The 19,647-nt window shown below is 34.7% G+C and overlaps 1 protein-coding gene across 20 annotated transcripts in view; it reads right to left on the bottom strand.

The window, feature by feature from the left end:
* Window positions 1–19,647, bottom strand: part of NFIB (nuclear factor I B) — a 443,164-nt gene that overhangs the window by 36,270 nt on the left and 387,247 nt on the right. For 16 of the 20 annotated variants that reach the window (XM_032300179.1, XM_032300186.1, XM_032300181.1 and 13 more), the window contains 2 exons: window positions 7,055–7,189; window positions 2,088–2,272 (listed from right to left, as the gene is read on the bottom strand). In XM_032300179.1, coding sequence (XP_032156070.1) covers window positions 2,088–2,272; window positions 7,055–7,189 — 320 coding nt within the window. The remainder of the gene's footprint in view (window positions 1–2,087; window positions 2,273–7,054; window positions 7,190–19,647) is intronic. The other 4 variants (XM_032300180.1, XM_032300193.1, XM_032300183.1 and 1 more) reach the window with 1 other exon arrangement.

Genomic DNA, 19,647 nt, shown 5'->3' with positions numbered 1-19,647 from the left:
ACAAAAGCAGAATGACAATAATTTCAAAGAAATGCTGCCACCAAATATATTATCCTACCCTGCTCATTCTACAGACTTCATCTGCTGGAATTGAACAACATGAACTGGTAGACACTTCTCTCACTCAAAAAGAATAAAGGTGACAAAGAAAGAATTCACAAGCTAATGCAGACAACTTTCCTAAAACTCAGGAGACTCAGAAGAATAGAGGGGTTTTTCCTCGGTTTTCTACTGGTTCAAACAGATGAAGCTACACTAAAAATGTCTATCTTTTAAGGCTGTTAATAGATGAACTTTCATACCGTAGATAGAAAAACAGAGATGTCTTATCTGAAGGTAAAGCTAAAAGCACTAGAAAAGGATTATTCTACTTTACAAATGGTTCCTATTATAACAAATCTGGAGAGTTTTTTTGTTGCGTTTTTTTTTTTTTTTTTTTTTTGAGATGAGAGTAATATGCTTCTCTTAGAAGGTGATATGTATCTTGAAGAGGGGAAGAAAAACTTAGAACAATATAGGCAGATTATCACCTAATATGCCCTCTTAACTTATAAAGAAATTGAAATATACGTAAAACAAGCACTGAATAATTAAAGAAATGTGTAACACTAAGGGCCTGATTTTAATTTGCATAATTTTTCCCCTAACAGTGCCTAATTAAGACATCAGTTAAAAAAAAATCCAATGGAACTCTAAGATTTTCCACACTGAATTAATGTTAAGGACTTTTAATGGATGTCTTAATTAGACTTTGTTATTCATGGAAATTCTACACAAATTAAAATCAGACCTTGTGTGCACTGTTCCCAGCTGAGTCTAGCAAAATGCTCTATGGAACTGAGACTTCTGAATCCATACGCTGACACCAAATTTTATTTCTAAACTGATAAACTAAGTTCTTACTGTTTTACTTAGCTGTCTTTAGTACTGAAGTCATGAAAAGTGCTACATTTTAACATTTTCTGCTAAATACAAATAATAATTTTAACTTCAAATTCAAAATTCAGTATTCAGTTGAGTATCTTAGTTGAACTAAAAGCAATGGTAACTTTTTAACCCAAAAAGTCCTGGATATCTTATTATTCACAATAAAAAGTTCAGAAAGGACCATTTTGTTTCATTTCAACAAATTAAGACCAAAGTGATTTTTTTTCTCACCTTTCTCTGCTAACTATAAATCGACAGACACACACTATTTACTAACATTTTAGGAAGTGTTCCATAGTAGTAATGATAGAAGTTTGTGAAAATTCTCCAAAATATTAAAAGGCATAATAAGGAGTAGAGAGGAGTCTTAGCAGTAAAGCAGCAAAGCTAAATACTGTATCATAATATCAAAATTACATGTTTAAAATATTACAATTATTGATAGCCCCAGCTCTGGTACAGACTGTCTACTTGATTGTGGAAAACCCTCATATACCAAATCCCCATGAAATGACCTCTCGGTAGAAGAAACCACATGTCTAGGGGAGTGAGAAATGCTCATGAGTCACTACACTTACACAATGAATCCCCAAAACCACTGCACAAGGTTTAAAAAAAAAAAAAGACACTTCTAGTAATGTCATTCATTATTAAATGTTTAAGTCATGTCGCTGCAAAGAATATTCGAGTAGTCAACAAACACTGAAAATGTTTACATTACCAAAGCTTATTTTAATACCTAATAGTTGGTCTATAAATACAACTGTAAGTTCCTTTGTGTGTGTTTATTTTAGCACATACCTTACTCCTTCCTGAAATAAGCACTTTGTATCTGTGTCAAACCAGGTATTTCAGAAGTGTGAACTCCAGCTCAGAGCTTTCCTGTCAGTGTACTTTCTGCATAAACTTTCCCTTCAGTGAATGAAAATCCAAAAACATTAAACCATCTTCACAAATGTACCCTTTGGGGCAACACACTTCCTACCTGTCATTCAGCCACTTTTAAATAAAAACTTACTGAGTCACCCAGCAACTTCCTGAAGATGGATTTGAAGGCTTGACGTTCTGCCAGACACACTGTCTGACTAACCTTCATGTCTCAGAATTAAACCTGTCCCATCTCCCTTAGGTGCTAATCTTATTTTCTCTCTTATTTTTACCTGGCTGGTTTGCGGACTGGATGGGTCATAAGAAGGTACATAGTTCTTCAGAGTATCCTGAGGATTCAGGTGGGGAGGATATCTGATTGTTGGGTGAGAAAAGTAGCTCGATGGGGCTGGAGGAAGGATAGCTTGTGTTGGAAATGGCAACGGTGAGGGTGGAGGTGGAGTTCGAGTTGAGATGACTGCAGAAGACAGAAAAGGAAAGATGGACTCATTAGCTGGTTACCTTATTGCTCCATTCTGATCCTAAAGAATGCTGCAATACTATAAACCTGGTAACCATTCCTTTTCGTCCCCATTTTAACCAAGCTCTCCCAAAATAACAGTTACTTTTTCACTTTTATTCTCAACACCAGTCCTGCTAACTACACAGAGAAAAAACATCACTCTAGAAAATTAACAATCTTGCTTCCTAGCTCCGTGAGCGGTTACAAAATAAGTTTCTCTTTTATAGGTTATGTCAATACTTGATAAAACACTTCTTTGTGCAAAGTTATTTCCTTTTGGAAACATATTCTTTGATTATAAAATCTTTAGGCTGGGCGCCATGGCTCACGCCTATAATCCCAGCACTTTGGGAGGCCAAGGCGGGTGGATCACCTGAGGTCAGGAGTTCAAGACCAGCCTGGCCAACATGGCGAAACCCCCATCTCTACTAAAAATACAAAAATGAACCGGGCGTGGTGGTGGCTGCCTGTAATCTCAGCTACTCAGGAGGCTGAGGCAAGAGAATTGCTTGAATCCAAGAAACGGAGGTTGCAGTGAGCCAAGATTGAGATCGCGCCACTGCACTCCAGACTGGCGAGAGAACAAGAGTCCATCTCAAAAACAAAAACAAAACAAAACAACACTTTATCTCATAAGTTCAGAAGTCACAGCATTAAGTAAGAGGGCAAAAGAACGACAAATTTTCCACCAAAATTAAAAATAGAAGTGAAATTCAATTTCAAATAAATAATTTCCCTACATATCCTACCTGGCAGTTGTTTAGAAGGCAAGACAATAACTAATACAAAATCATCTCATGTCATTTATAATGATCTAGTTATGATATAAATGCTTATGAACATTGGAATATAGAGCTGGAAACTCTCCTAATGAAAATGTTTCTTTCAAAACCAAAAGACCTCTATTCCGCAACTATTTTTCTTTCTACTCTAACTTTTACTATATGTTGTTTAAAAGATATTGTTAAGGTAAAACCAATAATAAAACCCATAGCAATGCTAATTTAAACTTTCATATAGGTAAGTATATTACTTTACCCATAAATCACATATTTTATAATAATTTTATAAAGGGAAATGCTATATAAGACACATGCAATGTGAATGATGTCAATTTTACTATCAGTATACTTATAATTTATTTATTTCAGTTTTTGAAATATAAATCTTAAGTTTGAAAGATAAGGAAAGGGTATAATTGTATGATCATTATCTCTACAATGTTGAGATAAATAATCGTAGAAGTACAAATTAAAACCACCAACAAATATATGTAGAACTGAAAAGTAAATGTCTATTTAATATTTTCCAATTCAAATCACAGGAAATAATAAATGTCTAATGTTTTATGAGACAACTTAGCAAAGAATATGAAAAAAAATAAATTCTAACCACAACCTATAATGAGAAATCACCTGGAATGATTTATCTCCAACTTTGTTAACTATGTGATCAAGGGGAGGGGAGGGCCTGTTTATGGGATATATTGCTTACCTCTCCTAAAGATAACTTTTTCAGAAGATACAAGAAATTAAGAATGTACATAATAAAGGAAACATAAATTCAATTTTATAGTCACAACTTTGTTGGTCTGTACACAGACCTAGGGAATCAGGACCTCTAGGAGTCTCTGGTGACGCACCAGAATGTATATTTTAAACAAGTGCCGTTGTAATCATCCTACATACTGAAGTTTGAGCATCTTCCACCAAATGTATGCACATTTCAGAAAACAAATGCATATTTCTTAAAACAAAACTCTTTACTGAAATATTACTTTATTTAAGAAGTACACTCATTTGAAAGTATCATTTAAGGAAATACAAACTCTAAGAAAAACTGGGCATCTTTTACTTAGTGTCTAAGTTCTCTTTATCTCAGTTCATTTTAAGCATGATTTTTGCTCACATCTGTACACAAACCCTTGGAAGATATATACATAGTTCCATCTTGGGTCCTCTAGGTTTTGAGATTAATTTGGCCTTAATAGTTCTGGAGGAGATCTCTTTTCAACTGAAATGGCAGAAATCAAATCTGAACTCAAGTCTATGGGCAACCTGGCACTGTGCTTGCATGGGCTGTAGGTGGCCTGCTATAACTAAGAGTAAAAATGACTACCTTTTCCATAGAAGCCATTCTAGTTTTTTAAAAAATAAGAAAAGCGGCCCGGGCATGGTGGCTCATGGCTGTAATCCCAGCACTTTGGGAGGTCAAGGTGGGTGGAGTGGATCACTTAAGGTCAGAAGTTTGAGATCAGCCTTGCCAACATGGTGAAACCCCATCTTTACTAATATATATATATATTAGCCAAGCGTGGTGGTAAGTGCCTGTAATCTCAGCTACTCGGGAGGCTGAGGCAGGAGAACTCCTTGAACCTGGGAGGCAGACGTTGCAGTGAGCCAAGATCATGCCACTGTACTCCAGCCTGGGTGACAGAGTAAGACCCTGTCTCCCAGGCACTTGTTTAAAATATACATTCTGGTGCCTCATGAGAGGCACCTAGAGGTCCTGATTCCCTAGATCTATGTGTGCAGACCAAGGAATCTGCATTATAAGAATAATCTAGAGAATGCTCAGAAACAGTGCCCTGGATGTTCAGGAAACAAAGTTGTGCCTATAAAACTGAATTTATGTTTCCTCTATTATATACATTCTTAATTTCTTGTATCTTCTGAAAAAGTTATCTTTGGGAGAGGTAAGCAATAGATCCAATAATTTTTGTCTTGTATTTTGCTTTTCTTATTTTTATTTATTAAAAAATACGAAAAGCAAAATACAAGACAAAAAAAAGTTTTCCTTCATTATGACAAAATAAATACATACACACATATGTGTATTTCTTGCATACATTATTGCAAAGCCTTCTTAAGTGTCTTCCTTCCTTCAGTCTTGCTCCTTCCAATACATCCTTTATAGTGCTAAGTGAATGACTTTTAAAAAATACCATTATAATCCTGTACCTCTCCTAAAAAAATTTTTATATGGTAGGTGGTAAAAAATAGTAAAAAAAAAAAAAAAAAAGAAGAAGAAGAAAAAAAAATTTCAATGGCTTCCTACTGCTTCCAGAATAAAATCCCAACAGCTTTTTCAGTACACACAGCCTCATGTGCTTTGGGACCATGTCCTGGATCACTTCTTTGGCCTCATCTCTGGCCACTTGAAGAGATCTGTGGATCCTTGGCTAAATGGCAGTTCCCTGCTGCAATGGCCTCTAATGCACTGACACATGTGGTTGCCTCTGCTTCCCAGGTTGCCCCTCTTCCTCTAGTTCACCCCTCTGCCTCCCAGATTGCCCCGCTTCTTCCTAGTTTGTTCCTTCTTCCAGCGAACTTTGCCATCACACTTTAGCTTAAAACACATATCTTCCAGGCATCTAATCCTCCTTCAGGTATCTAGTCATGTTCAGATTAGACACCCAGTCAATGATGCAGCCCCTACTCTCTCCCTACTATATCCTGAACTCTTGAAGGACAGAAACTATCTTTTGTGACCGAGGTGCCTACCACAGGCCGTAACATACAGATACTGAACAAATATCTGGCAAAGGACCAAGGTGGAAGGCTCATCTGGGTCTCTCCTGTTTCACGATATAAAAATATACTGTTTACTTCTTTTCACATGTTAGAAATAAGAATATTTTCATCCGGTGTCATAACAAATGGGAGATTCGACTTCTCAGTTAATTTTATCCAAATATTCAACATTACAGTTATTGATTTTTTTTCACCTATCTAAATGGTATAGGTAATAAATGTAAAAGTCCTTATACCACATTGAATTTGTATAGTACTCTTTCAATTTCATAATTTTTTAATGATAGCAATAAAGGCCATATATTTTTTAAGTATAGCAGCAAAAAATATCAACATATATTTATAAACTAAAGCTAATAAGGACTTTATTTTTAAAAATGTTACAATGCTTGCATAAAGATTTAAAAACCAGATTCAATTAGTTAGAAGGATGAGGAAATGCTTAACTATAAATTTAAACCAATAAAAGTTTCATTATTAACATATTTTTATAAAAGTTTTTCCACCTAAAATGCAGTCTACTCCTCTCTAGGAATTAAAAGTAGTAAGTAAAAATATACAGTGTTCATTATTAGCTGTATCTCATTTTCAATTTTTGAAAGATTTGATATTAGCTGTTGGCTAAAGTAAAAATATTAGATTCATTTTCCTAATGAAGATATTAGACATAATATCAAGTGTACTAGTCTAAAGGATTTGGGCATATAAAACAACTGTCAAAGAAAAGTACCTTTTATCTTCTGATTACTCTCAAACACATAAATATTGATTTATATGTAGAAAATAGCATCTACTTATTAGATGCTCATAGAAATAGTGCCTGTATATGTTAATGCCTTTAGAAAACTCTAAACTCAGCAACATAATTGAAATTCCATCTTTCCCTTAGTAAAATATCACAACCAATCCTAAAGCTATAGTAAAGACAGCTGTGTACCCATATTTTCCACATTCTTCTGATAACAATCTTTTTGATAAAGGTAATTTTAAAATACATATTATAAATATTATTTACTTGTATGACTTTGAAAATCTTCTCCATAAATCAAGAAGAAAAAATATTTGATGAGACTGTGCCCCTCCCACTTTTGGTTGAGAAAAATATGGTCACCATAGCTATAATTATAAAAGTTTGCTCCATCCCTAAGGGATTGGGCCCTCTAGGCAATACGGAGGATTCTCCTCTATGCTTGAAACTCCTCACCACTGTGTGCAACTCCAGGTATTCCGGGGTGGTGATGCTGGGGGAAAGTGCTCAGTCTTGGGGAAGAATCCTGTGGAGATGCAGAGCTGAACAATGGCTTTTCAGGCTTCTTCATAGTAGTCGGAGAAGACATATCTGCAAGAAAGAGAGGAAAACCCAAGGCTATATGTATGACCTTCTTAAGTTCAAAGGTTCATTTCATCATAATGAGAAATCTCCCAAATTTTAGTATTCTCATACTTTGGCTCTCTTACAAAATATATTCTGAGTATCAAAGATCTAGCTATGCTGGAGCTCTGAAATATTTGTTCAATCTCCGTGGACGCTAGAAGAAGGCTTTATTAAAATTGTCATCAGAATTATTCCCCTTACTAACTAAATCTTAAACTTCTAAAAAGCCCAAAGTCTTGTTTCCTTTAGCCCCTTGGTTCACACAAAGGCCTTCTTTACCTCAGCATTTCATTGTTAGATTTATATGATTAGGAGACTGTCTTTCAACCTGGCGACTACACTGTGAATAGCGGACAACTGGTGCAAATGTGAAAAACAACCTTTGGGGATGCTGGTAATTATACCACTGATTTCAAAGCTTTTATGGAAAACTCATTCATTTGTTTAGCAAAAAATACATTCCTTAATTTTCTCATTCTGTAAACATTTACTGGGTTTTTCTATTGTCCAGATAAAATTAAGATGTTAAAGAAATTAAAAGTAATTCCTGCTCTAGGGATGCTCACTGTTGGCGAGGAGGAAAATGATTAGGAGAAAATGGTTGTAAACGGTCGAGAGGTACAACGTGTATTGAGAACAGGGAAGTTTTGGAATTTGCTGATACGTCCCCAGCTGAGATGTACAGGGCAGAGATCATCTCAGCCTCCCCAGGATGAGGAAGGCATTTCCCATTGGCACCATTTTCAAAATGTGAATGGGGATGACATTCTAAGAGAGGAAATTCTCAGAAAAAAAGAGGGCATAAAATACACAAGTAGTTCGAATAGTGTGTGGAGGGGTGAAGGATGAAGAAGAGGAGCAAGCCTCTGGCAGGTCTCGTAGGATGACGGGTCTCCAGCTTCCTGTACAAACGTCTGAATGCTTACCCTCATGGGAGAAACACTATCGACAGGCAAACAATGACCATAATGACAGTTTACAGCAATCCCGCCAGAAACTAAATGGAGGGCAGACTGGCCAAAACAGAGAAAGAAATCACGAAGACCACTTCAGAAGACAGATTCATTAATACATTTATTCCATAAATACTTGTTCAAGACCTAATTTATGCCACATGCTGCACTAGCCTGCGAACACCGTGGTGAACTGGACTCACTTGCAGCTCCTGTAAAGCTTAAAATCTAGTGGGGCAATGTGGACAAGTAAGAAGGAATTGCAAAAGGTGCTGTGATAGGAAAATAATTCAGAGATTTCAGGCTTCATTCATTCATTCATTTCGTAAATATTTAACACTGTCAAATGATTGATCATGAGAGCTTAAGAATCAGGATAGAGCTAATGCAATAAATATTTAAACAGAATTTACCCAATTAAATTAATAACTAATGTAGACTGTCATCATCTTAGTTGACTAAGAGATTATACCATGCAGTTTGGAATAAATAGGGAGTTCAGAAAGAAACTGATTAGTAGAAAAGATATACCTTGGTTTTAACAGGTTGAGTGATGTTGACTCTAATGGAAGTTTATCAACTTATAGTAAAATGTTATAAAAGTGAGATGAGCTACAAAATTTGTATTTTATTATTAAAAAATGTTAAATATATTCACGAGTAGACAGAATTGTAATGGATCCTCATGTACCCATAACCCTACTTCAGCAATGATCAATTCATAACAAATCTTATTTAATCTTTACCACATCTACACTTTCTCTCCCTGTGGTACTTTGAAGCAAATCCCAGATAGCATATAATTTTGCTTCTAAGTAGTTCAGTATATATCTCTTAAAAAAAAATCTTTATTAAAAGAAAAAAAAAAGCAACACTTTATCACACATACAAAATGTACACAATTTACATTTTTAATTTGAATTTTTTTTTGAAATGAGCAAAGAGCTTATGGTGCTATTAATGTAAGAAACTATCATTACATTTTACCATTTGAAAAATTACCTAAGCTCTGGTAAAGTCATTTGTAAAATTAAATATGCATTTTCAGTATGGTGGCATTTAAAGGATGAATATGCTACTGTAAAAGCAGTAGACATCACAGTCTGCAAAAAATGCCAGGCATATTTGTAGCTATAAGCTACGGTTTGTGACTAACTGGTTGTCATGAACCTATCAGAACTTTGATGAGTCAGAGAACCATTTCTGTATATCTTTTTCAAAAAGAAAAAAAAAATAAGAAAGAAATTGTTCATAAAGCCACAGCAATTAATGCAACTATAAAAAAGGAAAAAAACGTAAACTATGGTTTCAAAAGTAGACAAAGAAAGCTAATTTCAGCTAAGATATCTTTAAAGTGCCAAAAATAATATCTATTTTTGCTTAAGAGCTATGTGATTACAAAAGGTAATACTACAAATATAGGCTTTTAACTAATCAATGTAAAATCTTAGACATACAGATTATTAGAGGTGGAAAGAACCTCTATTCTACCTTTTTTATTACAGATGATGCAACAACTTTCCATTCCAAGTTTTTAATTTAAAATTAACTGTTAGAAAAAGAAACTGGGGAAACTTTTTACTGATATTCTTCTGCTTTACCTGTGTTTAAATATAAATTTCAAGTAAAATGGAACTGGGTAAAAATAAGTTTCCAAAAATTCCATAGTATAAATAATAAAGGATAACTATACATTATTTAAAAATTTAGGCCAGGTGCAGTAGCTCATGCCTGTAATCCCAGCGCTTTGGGAGGCTGAGGTGGGTGAATCACCAGAGCTCAGGAGTTTGAGACTAGCCTGGCCAGCACACATAAACTAAAAATACAAAAGTTAGCTGGGCGTGGTGGTGGGCGCCTGTAATCCCAGCTACTCGGGAGGCTGAGGCAGGAGAATCGCTTGAACCTTGGAGGCAGAGGTTGCAGTGAGCAAAGATAGTGTCATTGCACTCCAGCCTGGGCAACAAGAGCAAAACTCCATCTCAAAAAGAAAAAAATTTACTGTGACCACAACTTGAGAAACAAAACAGTGTCATTCTAGGTTTGTCGTTTCTGGGGAAGTGGATTAATTAAGGCAACTGCAACTACTGTAACTATCAGACTTCCCATTAAACCCTCACAGATTCATGGGTCTCCTTTTGTAAAGGGCACATAAATTAAGGATGTTTATATAAAACTTGAAGATGATTATGTAATTTTTAAGGTAAATTATGTAAATTTTAAGAAAAAAAGCGTTTGCACTTTCTTAGCCAAAATGACACACTTGCTTTTACTAAGTAATTATGATGAGTCCATTTATTTTTTCAATTATTTTTGGGGCATTCACCTAATAATAATGGTACTTTCATAGAGGATTATACAGACCAACACAGAAGAAAAAGAATAAAATTTGCTCTTCAAGTTGCAAAGGGAACCACAAACTCTTAAACAACAAAAGTAACTTATAATAGTAAATATAAGAATGGGAAGGTTCACTGACCAAACTGAAAGGATTTGCTTTAGAAACAGGTAAAGAATGGTAGTATTAGAATATAGGCTTAATTGTCTTTGTTTTCTCATTAAGTGAAATTAATTCTTGGCCCATTAATAAAAATAAACTGCTGCACATCACGCAGAAGGCACTATGCTAAGAACTTAGGAAGATACAAAAGTGAATCCCCTTTCAAAATAAATAAGTAAAATGCTCTCTAGACTAGAAGGGGAAATAAAAGATCAATTATCTGGGGAAAAAGTAAGGGTAGAGTTTCCAGCTATTACATTTTAATCATGAACCAAACTAGTATTAATTTTATTTTGAATGTCTACAGTCTAAATGACTTCATGCTAAGGTGAAAAATGATATTGTTTCTATTTTTAATGTTCTCATATACTATAAAAAAAAGTTTGAAAATGAATATATAGAAGAGATAGTTTAAAGTGACCTTTCTGTGAAGAAAAACAAATGCCATGCTTTTCACAATCTACTGTCCCTCAAGCAGGAAGAATAATACATAAAAAGATTAAGTTGAAAACAAGTTGAATAATAATAAAGCTGAATAATGCATAAATATACGATAACTTGAATAATAATGCATACATAATAATGCATAAGTTGAATAATACATAAAATAAAGATGCTGAAAAGAGATGCAAGTTGATAAGCAAAGGATTAGCTGATGTTTCTACCGGTAGGAGGGAGGCAGGAGTTGCTGGTAGTTGATGAGAAAGAAACAGAGGCCAGTGATGGCTTGAAATCAGACAAAACAATTTAAATTTGGTTTAGAAAGTACTAATTTATAAAGGAATTGATTTTAGAAGAAAAAACTTTCTAAAAATTTGATTTTTTTTTTTCTGTTCTCACCGACCTTTTCACTTGTACCTGGTTGAACCAAAAATTTTCTTCCTAATCTCCTCCAGGCCTTCCTCACCATGACACATAAAAACCAGCAGCCAGCGCCGTATCCTTCAAACAGTCTCTTTCTCATTGCAGGTTGTACCACAGTACCACATTTTTATATAGCTCTGTTTCTTTGTTACTCCAGTTTATTTAAACTTTAATGAAGCTAATTTTCTTATGGCATCTTTTAGGAGCAGGAAAAATACCTTTTTTACTCTGTGCCATTACTGGTCTATGACATTCCCTTGAACTAGAAAATGAGGCATTTCTACTTTCTTTATCCCACCCATAAAACAATGTTTTACTCACTGAACAAACTTGTTTTCTCCTTAAGTAATCTCTCTTGGAAAACCCTGAGATCTAGATTTCATTAATGATCTTTTGTTTGTATCTTATGTTACCGGACAGATTTTTCATTATTTACTGTTATATCCTTTGCATACACTTTTTTTTAAAAAGTTGACTAATGGTTTACCTCCTAAGGAAAAATGCTTTTATCAAAAACATAAAATGATGTAGAGGCTGGATGAACATGCTACTTGGGAAGAGAAAAAAAAAAAAAGCAGAAAAGAAAGAAAGAAGAGGTAAAGCAGGCACCATGTCTAGACAGCTTATTTTAGAATCTCCTGCATGTGAAAGAAACTGTATTATGAAATGATGACTAGTAGTACAGGATGAGCAAAATAACCATAGCCAGTATATCTTAAAATTCATGTTCCATGAATAAATATCACCAGACAAGAAGTAGCTGAATGTAAAGCAAAGAGAAAAGAAAATCAATCACTAAGTTCCTAATAAGCGTGAGGAACTATGGCTATGCATTAAGTTCAAGATGCTAAACAAAATCATGTGGTCCCTGTCCTGGTGATCCTCATGGCCTAGCAGAGATGGGAAAAATTAAAGAGAAAAAAGTATTAAATAGTTGCAATCATAGTAATATTGTAGAAAGAATTCCTCTTAGTGACAGATTAGAAAGAGTAATTTTAAACAAAGATTCACATTGATGGTGTTACTCTTCAATGTCTACACCCATGTTTACATTTATAATTGGACAATTAGTTACGACTTTAGAAACTGGTTGTGTAGTTGAATATGTGATAAAAGATCACCATATAAGAAAAGTTTCAAGTAGGCTACTGATAAAGTTGGTTCATTTATTCTTAAGCATCCCTTTTAATAAGTATTTTGCAAAATCAAATTATCACACAATTTTTCATGACCATGCTATGTATATTTTTGGCACTGTAACATATATATATATTCTAGGCCTTGATGTGTCACTTATTTCACAGCATCACTTCAAAGAGATAAGGGCTTAAGCAAATAAAGAGTTAGATCAACTCATCTCCCAACAAGGTAATTTCATCTACAAAGGAATAGAGTCGCTGTGAAACACAGCGTATGTACTCGACTCATTGGCAGCTTGCACAAATGGCGCTCCAGATGTATATCTGTTCAAGTCAGCCCAAGGCAACAATTTTGATCAATTCTAATGTGATAAAATGCTGCAGGGAAAGTGTGCAGAAACGTGTTTACGTCAGCCCTTAATTAAACTGTTGTTCACTTCCAAAGAACCTTAGGAAACACTAATGAGACATGAGTTTTGGCAATTTCTTCATCAAAGCAAAGACCTCTTCCTCAGTCTGTAGCAGCCTGTCATCCAAGTCGCTCCCGGGATAAATGTCACATGGCACTCTAATCAGTTAGCCACCTGTTAGTAGAACTTCACTGAAGTCAACTAGTGATCTAGGGCAAGCTCAAACAGCCACCTTAACACCTGCCTGTCTGGCACACCTGCTCCTTTTTCACGTATAGTAGAGCAATATGTTAGCTTTTCCGATATGCTTGAGTACATTAAGGTTACAAATCAGACTTCTAAAGCCTACATAGAAGACATATAATTTTCTTTCTTGAAAAATTCCTTTTCTTCCTTATAGTAATGCAATTTTTAACAATTTCAAATTAATTATGTAAGAACACACAAGAATTCTTAAATTTCTGGAAGCTATTATTTTCAGCACACCATAACACTAAATTAAAATGTATTAACTGTGCCAGTCCTATGATTTAGCCCTATTTCAAGGATAGAATAGTCCTATTACTATCTGGTTAACAAAGAAGCAAATTACTTCAAAATGTTTTTAAAGTCCAATTCTTTTACATATTCCTAAATTGTCTTCCTTATTTACATGTCATACTTGTAATCTGTAAACAAGTCTAAATGAACCCTACAAACACAAGTCACCATTTGCTGGCTACTTTTATTCTCCAGTATTTCATGTTAAAGTTTGTTTTACTGCTACATGTTTATTGAATTATAATCATTAAAAATATCTAAATATCTTCTTTATTTTTCACATTCTCAAGCTGCTGAACAATTTACAGGATCCCTCTTTTTCTTTCTGCTCTTCTTTTTCTATCTTTTATTATTTTGTAAATTTTATTTACAAGGTCTCACTGTGTTGCCCAGGCTGCAGTGGCATAATCATGGCTCACTGCAGTCTCAAATTCCTGGGCTTAAGCAATCCTCCCATCTCAGCCTCCTGAGTGGCCAGGACTACAAGTACACAATCACACCAGGCTAATTTTTAAATTTTTAGTAGAGACAAGGTCTGGCTATGCTGCCCAGGCTGGTCTGGAACTCCTAGTCTCACTAGATCTTCTGCCTTGGACTTTGAAAGTGTTGAGATTATAGGCTTGATCCACTAGACACATTCTTTTTTTCTTTCTTCCTTTTCTTCTTCTTCTACTATTTTTTTCCCCCGGCAGAAGAAGACTCAAACTGTAATGAAAACAGCTGCAAAACTTCTGTTAACTTTGACCCTCTGGTATGATACAGACCAGAGAAGGAAAGCCCATACGTAGGGACACATAGCTTAGAGACAGCTCAATAGCTGAGATTTGTCAAGGTTATGTTATATTGACAAGTTTTATCAAGTTGATACACCTTCATAATTTGCAAAGTTCTTATTTTTTGGACTTTTGTAAGTACTAGACTTTCACAGATTTTTTAAAAAGAGTTTTACAGGTATACAAAAACTGAATATTGAAAACCTCTTCAGAGACCAAATTCATTGTTGAGTGAAGGCAAAAGTGGTCAACACATCCATCATTCCATCGAAACTCTGTCAAGCAACATAGCACTGAAAGTGAAAAATGAGCTTTAGCTTAACTGGGATATTTCTGGTTTCCATTAAAATGTTGGGTGGAAGCTGGAAGACAACATGAAAAAGAAATGAACCATCTGCGTAAAATAATAATGTTATTTAAAATAAATAAGGTAGTAAATGAGAGGCTACTGAATCAAGTGTGTGGGATGAGTTTTGTAGCTGAAATCTGACATTTTTACTTCAGGCCACAAATCCAGAGTCAGCCCTGAGACAAGGAAATAGTTTGGGCTCTGTTCCCAGAGGACTAGGAGAAGGCAGAGAAGATGATTGCCAACTGAAAGCTAAAAAAACCACAGTTTCTCTGCCTCTGTTTTTGCCCTGGGATAAATAGTGTTGAGGAGAGGAAAGTGTCCAGGTTATTTATAACTGTATAAGTGTTATGTAGAATAAGACAACTATTAAGGCCAGATTGGAGCAGCATCTAGCCTGCCAGATACTTTAGATTCCAGCCCAAAGCTTTGATGTATTTATTTCTTTTATATATATATATATATATATATATATATATATATATATATATATATATTTTAAGATGGGGTTTCACCACGTTGGCCAGGCTGGTCTTGAACTCCTGACCTCAGGTGATCCATCCACCTTGGCCTCCCAAAGTGCTAGGATTACAGGTGTGAGCCACCGCGCCCGGCTTGATGTATTTATTTCTAAGGGTCTCCCTGTAGAGAACGACAGCAATTCTTACTTTAACACATTTTACCTAATAAGTAAAAGCCTGGTGATGGGTGAGGGAGTGTGTCCTGGAGGAGAAAAAAAGGATAGAGAGACCAAGCAGGCTCTGCCTTTACTTGAAAGCTTTGTACAATCCTCAGGTACCCTCTCAATTTCTCCATTTTCTTCACAAATGGAGCAATCCTGGCTCATGGGGAGAAGATATATGGTGTGCTCCTTGATGGCTTAAATGAAAGATAAATGATAAAAAAGGGGTGCAAGGGTAGAGTCACAAGGCCACAGAGAATGTTCTATACACTTCTATCAGAAGACACACTTTGAAATTGCTTATAGAGCCAATATGCTACACTGAAATTATTATGGCTGTAACAATGGAGTTAAGCCACTCAGGCACTGCTCTAGGGAATGTAAATTGATAAGGTCTTTCTGGATTCTATGCCAATATTTACCAAAAGCCTTAGAAATGGACATAAGATTTAACTTAGTAATTCTACAGTAGGAATGTATTTATTCCTGTAACGAAATTTCATTGAACTTCTGTTTAGTGACTTCATGCCAGGCAGTCTGCTAGGGACAAAGGACAGTGAAAAGAGCTAGACAAGAAGCACGTAATCAGATTAGACACAGAGTTACATGCAGTGATATTCACTGTATCTCTATTTACAATATAAAAACTCCAAAACTATCTAAATATTCATGAGCAAAGTATATATTTAAAATTTTATAGTATAGCCAAAGGATGGCATATTATGTACTCAATACAAAGTGGAAGGATGGGTGCAGTGGTTCATGTCTGTAATCCCAGCTCTTTGGGAGGCCGAGGCAGGTGGATCAAGTCACCCGAGGTCATGAGTTCGAGACCAGCCTGGCCAACACGGCGAATCCCTGTCTCTACTAAAACTACAAAAATTATCCGGTCATGATGATGTGCACCTGTAATACCAGCTACTGGGGAGGTTAAGGCAGGGAGAATTGCTTGAACTGCAGAGGCAGAGGTTAAAATAAGCCAAGATGATGTCTCTGTACTCCAGCCTGGGTAACAGAGTGAGACTCTGTCTCAAAAAAAAAAAAAAAAAAAAGTGGAAATTGAAGGCTATGGTAAAATGCCATTAGATTATAAATGAAAAACAAAACTAAACCTTACAAAATGCATATAAGCTCATTTTACTGTAAAAATACATTCATAGAAATAGAATGTATTGAAAGGCAGAAAAAATACATAGGAAAACAGGTTGGCATATATACAGTCAAATACTAACAGAAGTTATTTTATATGATGAGATTACAGGTGATTTTTATTTTCTTCTTCATATTTGACAATTTGTTTTTTCAAATTCCCCACAAATAGCCATTACTTTTACTATAAAAATTGTAAAATACATGTTTTTGGGAAAACTACCGCAGCTCCACAGAGTATTACAAACAATTCCCAATGCTGGGTTGACAATACTGGAGCCTGTTATGTGTCCAGCACCACACTGCAAGAAGTAAAGCCTCATATTAGCTTAGGTATTAGATGTTGCAAATGAAATGCTTAAATGTAAGATTTGCAATTTAGTTGGCTACAGGCAAAACAATGTCTTTTGAAAATACAGTGAAGAAAAAAGAATATCTAAATATCTGTGTCTAAGGACTCCTCTAGATGTTAAATTTTATGATTGTGTGGCAAATGCGAACAAGTCCTTCCCACACACTCCAAGTTAACAAAAAGCTCTGAATGTTATGACAAGACATATGGACGTAATCCCACTACAGTAGTTTGATGATGATGCCAGATGATTCAAAAAATAATTAGCTGCCATGTTAAGAAAGTATCTCCTTATATATATATTTACATTTATCACACTCTAAAATAACACTGGAAAAAATGGCAAGCTGCGTTAAGAGGAGATAAGATGTCATCTTCAATTAGATGTCTCAACCATTTTTTAAAATTTATGAAATCAGTTTCTTTTCAAATGAGAAACTATGGTAGTCTCTGTGTTAAATAAATGAAATTCTTACTTTAATTATTGAGTTATTTCATCTTAATTACACTTGAGCATATTACTGTATTCCTCAGCAAAGTAGAATATTTTCTAATAGTTGAAGTCTCTCTTGCCATATATTTTAACTCAAGCACAGTAAGCAGCTTGTTCCTACAAGTCTCTATTTTATCACTTCTCTATAAAAAAGGTCTTGAGGCTACACCCACACCCAACACAGAGTTAAAGCTCAGACCTCTCTGAAGCTCACAAATACCTTCCAGAGACATTTTAAAAACTCCTTTGAATAATGAAGAACTGTGCTAAAACAATGAATATGGAATAAATGAAAACTACTTTTTAAAAACACTTCAAAATGATTTTGTCCACTAAGCAATTTCATCTTAACAGACAGACAATGATAAAGTGTCTTGAGTAATGTGTGTAAACCTAATTTGAAAGAGGGAAAAAACATCAAACAATTATGCAGGATTTGGAGCATATTTCAGTCACTTATTAAACATTGGCATAGGTAAATAGCTGCTATTCACCATGCCTCTTGGGAAAACCTCTTGGCTATGGAGGCTTATTAGTGTTAAGCATCTGAGAGCCATGGGCTATAAAATAAAATCAATACCATAACCTTAACTGTAAAAGTCAGAAAGATACTGGAAGAGTTCTAATTTAACAAGATTATAGATGAGTTTTCAGAGGAGAACATTTGGGGAAAAGCCATGCATTTAAAAACATTTATGCTACAAGACATCTCAAGGTTTTTGTTGTTACTAATGCTGTTATTATCCACGCTGGTAATGGTTAGGGTTGATTTAACTGATGTGTTACTTTAGCGGATTTACAGGAAAGTCTTAGAAATGATCTGGAACTTGCTTCAAATAAAATCATTAAACTGAGGTAGTAAACTAATTGCTTGAGAACAATTATGATTTGATGTGATTTAGTGTGGTAGAAAAAGAATTACAAAAATTTTAAGGTCATCAGTTCAGCAGCTCAATGCAAATATGATTACTCTGCACAATATTCTCTTTCTCTTAATGGAAAAGTAGTCAAAATTGGTATAAATTGTAGTGTTTAAGTTCAACCTAAATCTATATTTTTTTCTCCAAGAAATGTAAATGAAGAAAAAAAGAACATGCTGTCAATGAAATTACTATGATGGCATGTTTATTATCCTAATGGTTTGAGGAATCATGTGAAATTCATCAGTAACAAAACCTCTATTTAGTAATGGACCAATTACATTTGTGAGATAATGTCAATGAAACAGAATATTGTCACAGGATAATGGTCTCCCATTGCTATATCCCTAGTCATTTAGAGAAAATAAATGTTGCCGTCTGGCTGAGTCATTTGTTTTCAAAGTAGGAGACCTGATTCCATAACAAGGTTCTGTTATAATAACTCAATCTCTATCAATCATTTCTTGCACCAGAATGGTGCAGGACAGGACATGCATTTGTAAGAATTGTGCATTCCTCAGGTGTAAAGCAAAACATATGGGGCCTCAAAGGACATAAACAGCCAATTACTGTTATTCAATGAGCGTATTTAAAATGAACATTTAAAAAATAATTTAAAAAACAGAAAACTTTCTGAATTTTCCAAAGGATCTATGTTAATGATGGCTTTGAAAAAACTCAAGTACTAAAGATCTTCAAATTCTTCAACTCCCATAGATTCAAAATCAAAAATGTAAAGAACACAAAGAAACTTTAGTATACAACTCTGTTACTTTACAGATGGGAAACTCAAGATTTACTGAAGTTAAGTGATTTGTCTATGACCACACCAATATTTAGAGTTTCCTAATCTCCATTACAGTGCACTAGGCAAAAGGCAAAAAGACTAGAACAGAACTAAAAGAAAACATATGTATGATAATAAATATATACTTAATTTTTATATTTTGACAAATATAGCTTAAACTGGCCATATATCACACACTTCTACTAAAGACATTCCAGAATTTAGGATTATTTACGAATATCTTATTAAATGGAAAAGTGATTTTTAACCTGATTTCAGTGCAAGGACTGCACTCATGAATCTCTGAGGAGTCTATGAGTCCCTATGAAGTTATGTACATTTATCTGTATTGAAGTTTCATGCCATAAGAAAAAAAAAATTGTAATAGAGGTTTTATAGTTAGATTGTAAAATCATAAACATAATATCTCAATGACCTATTTGGGAGGCAGTATTATATAGTAATAATGAGCATGGGTTTCTTCAGCTAGACAGGGGTTCCCATTCTATCTCTG

Source organism: Sapajus apella, unplaced genomic scaffold (genome assembly GCF_009761245.1).
Source record: "Sapajus apella isolate SASKATOON/1434 unplaced genomic scaffold, GSC_monkey_1.0 scaffold42, whole genome shotgun sequence".
Lineage (NCBI taxonomy): Eukaryota > Metazoa > Chordata > Mammalia > Primates > Cebidae > Sapajus > Sapajus apella.
This window is presented reverse-complemented; position numbering and strand designations above follow the sequence as displayed.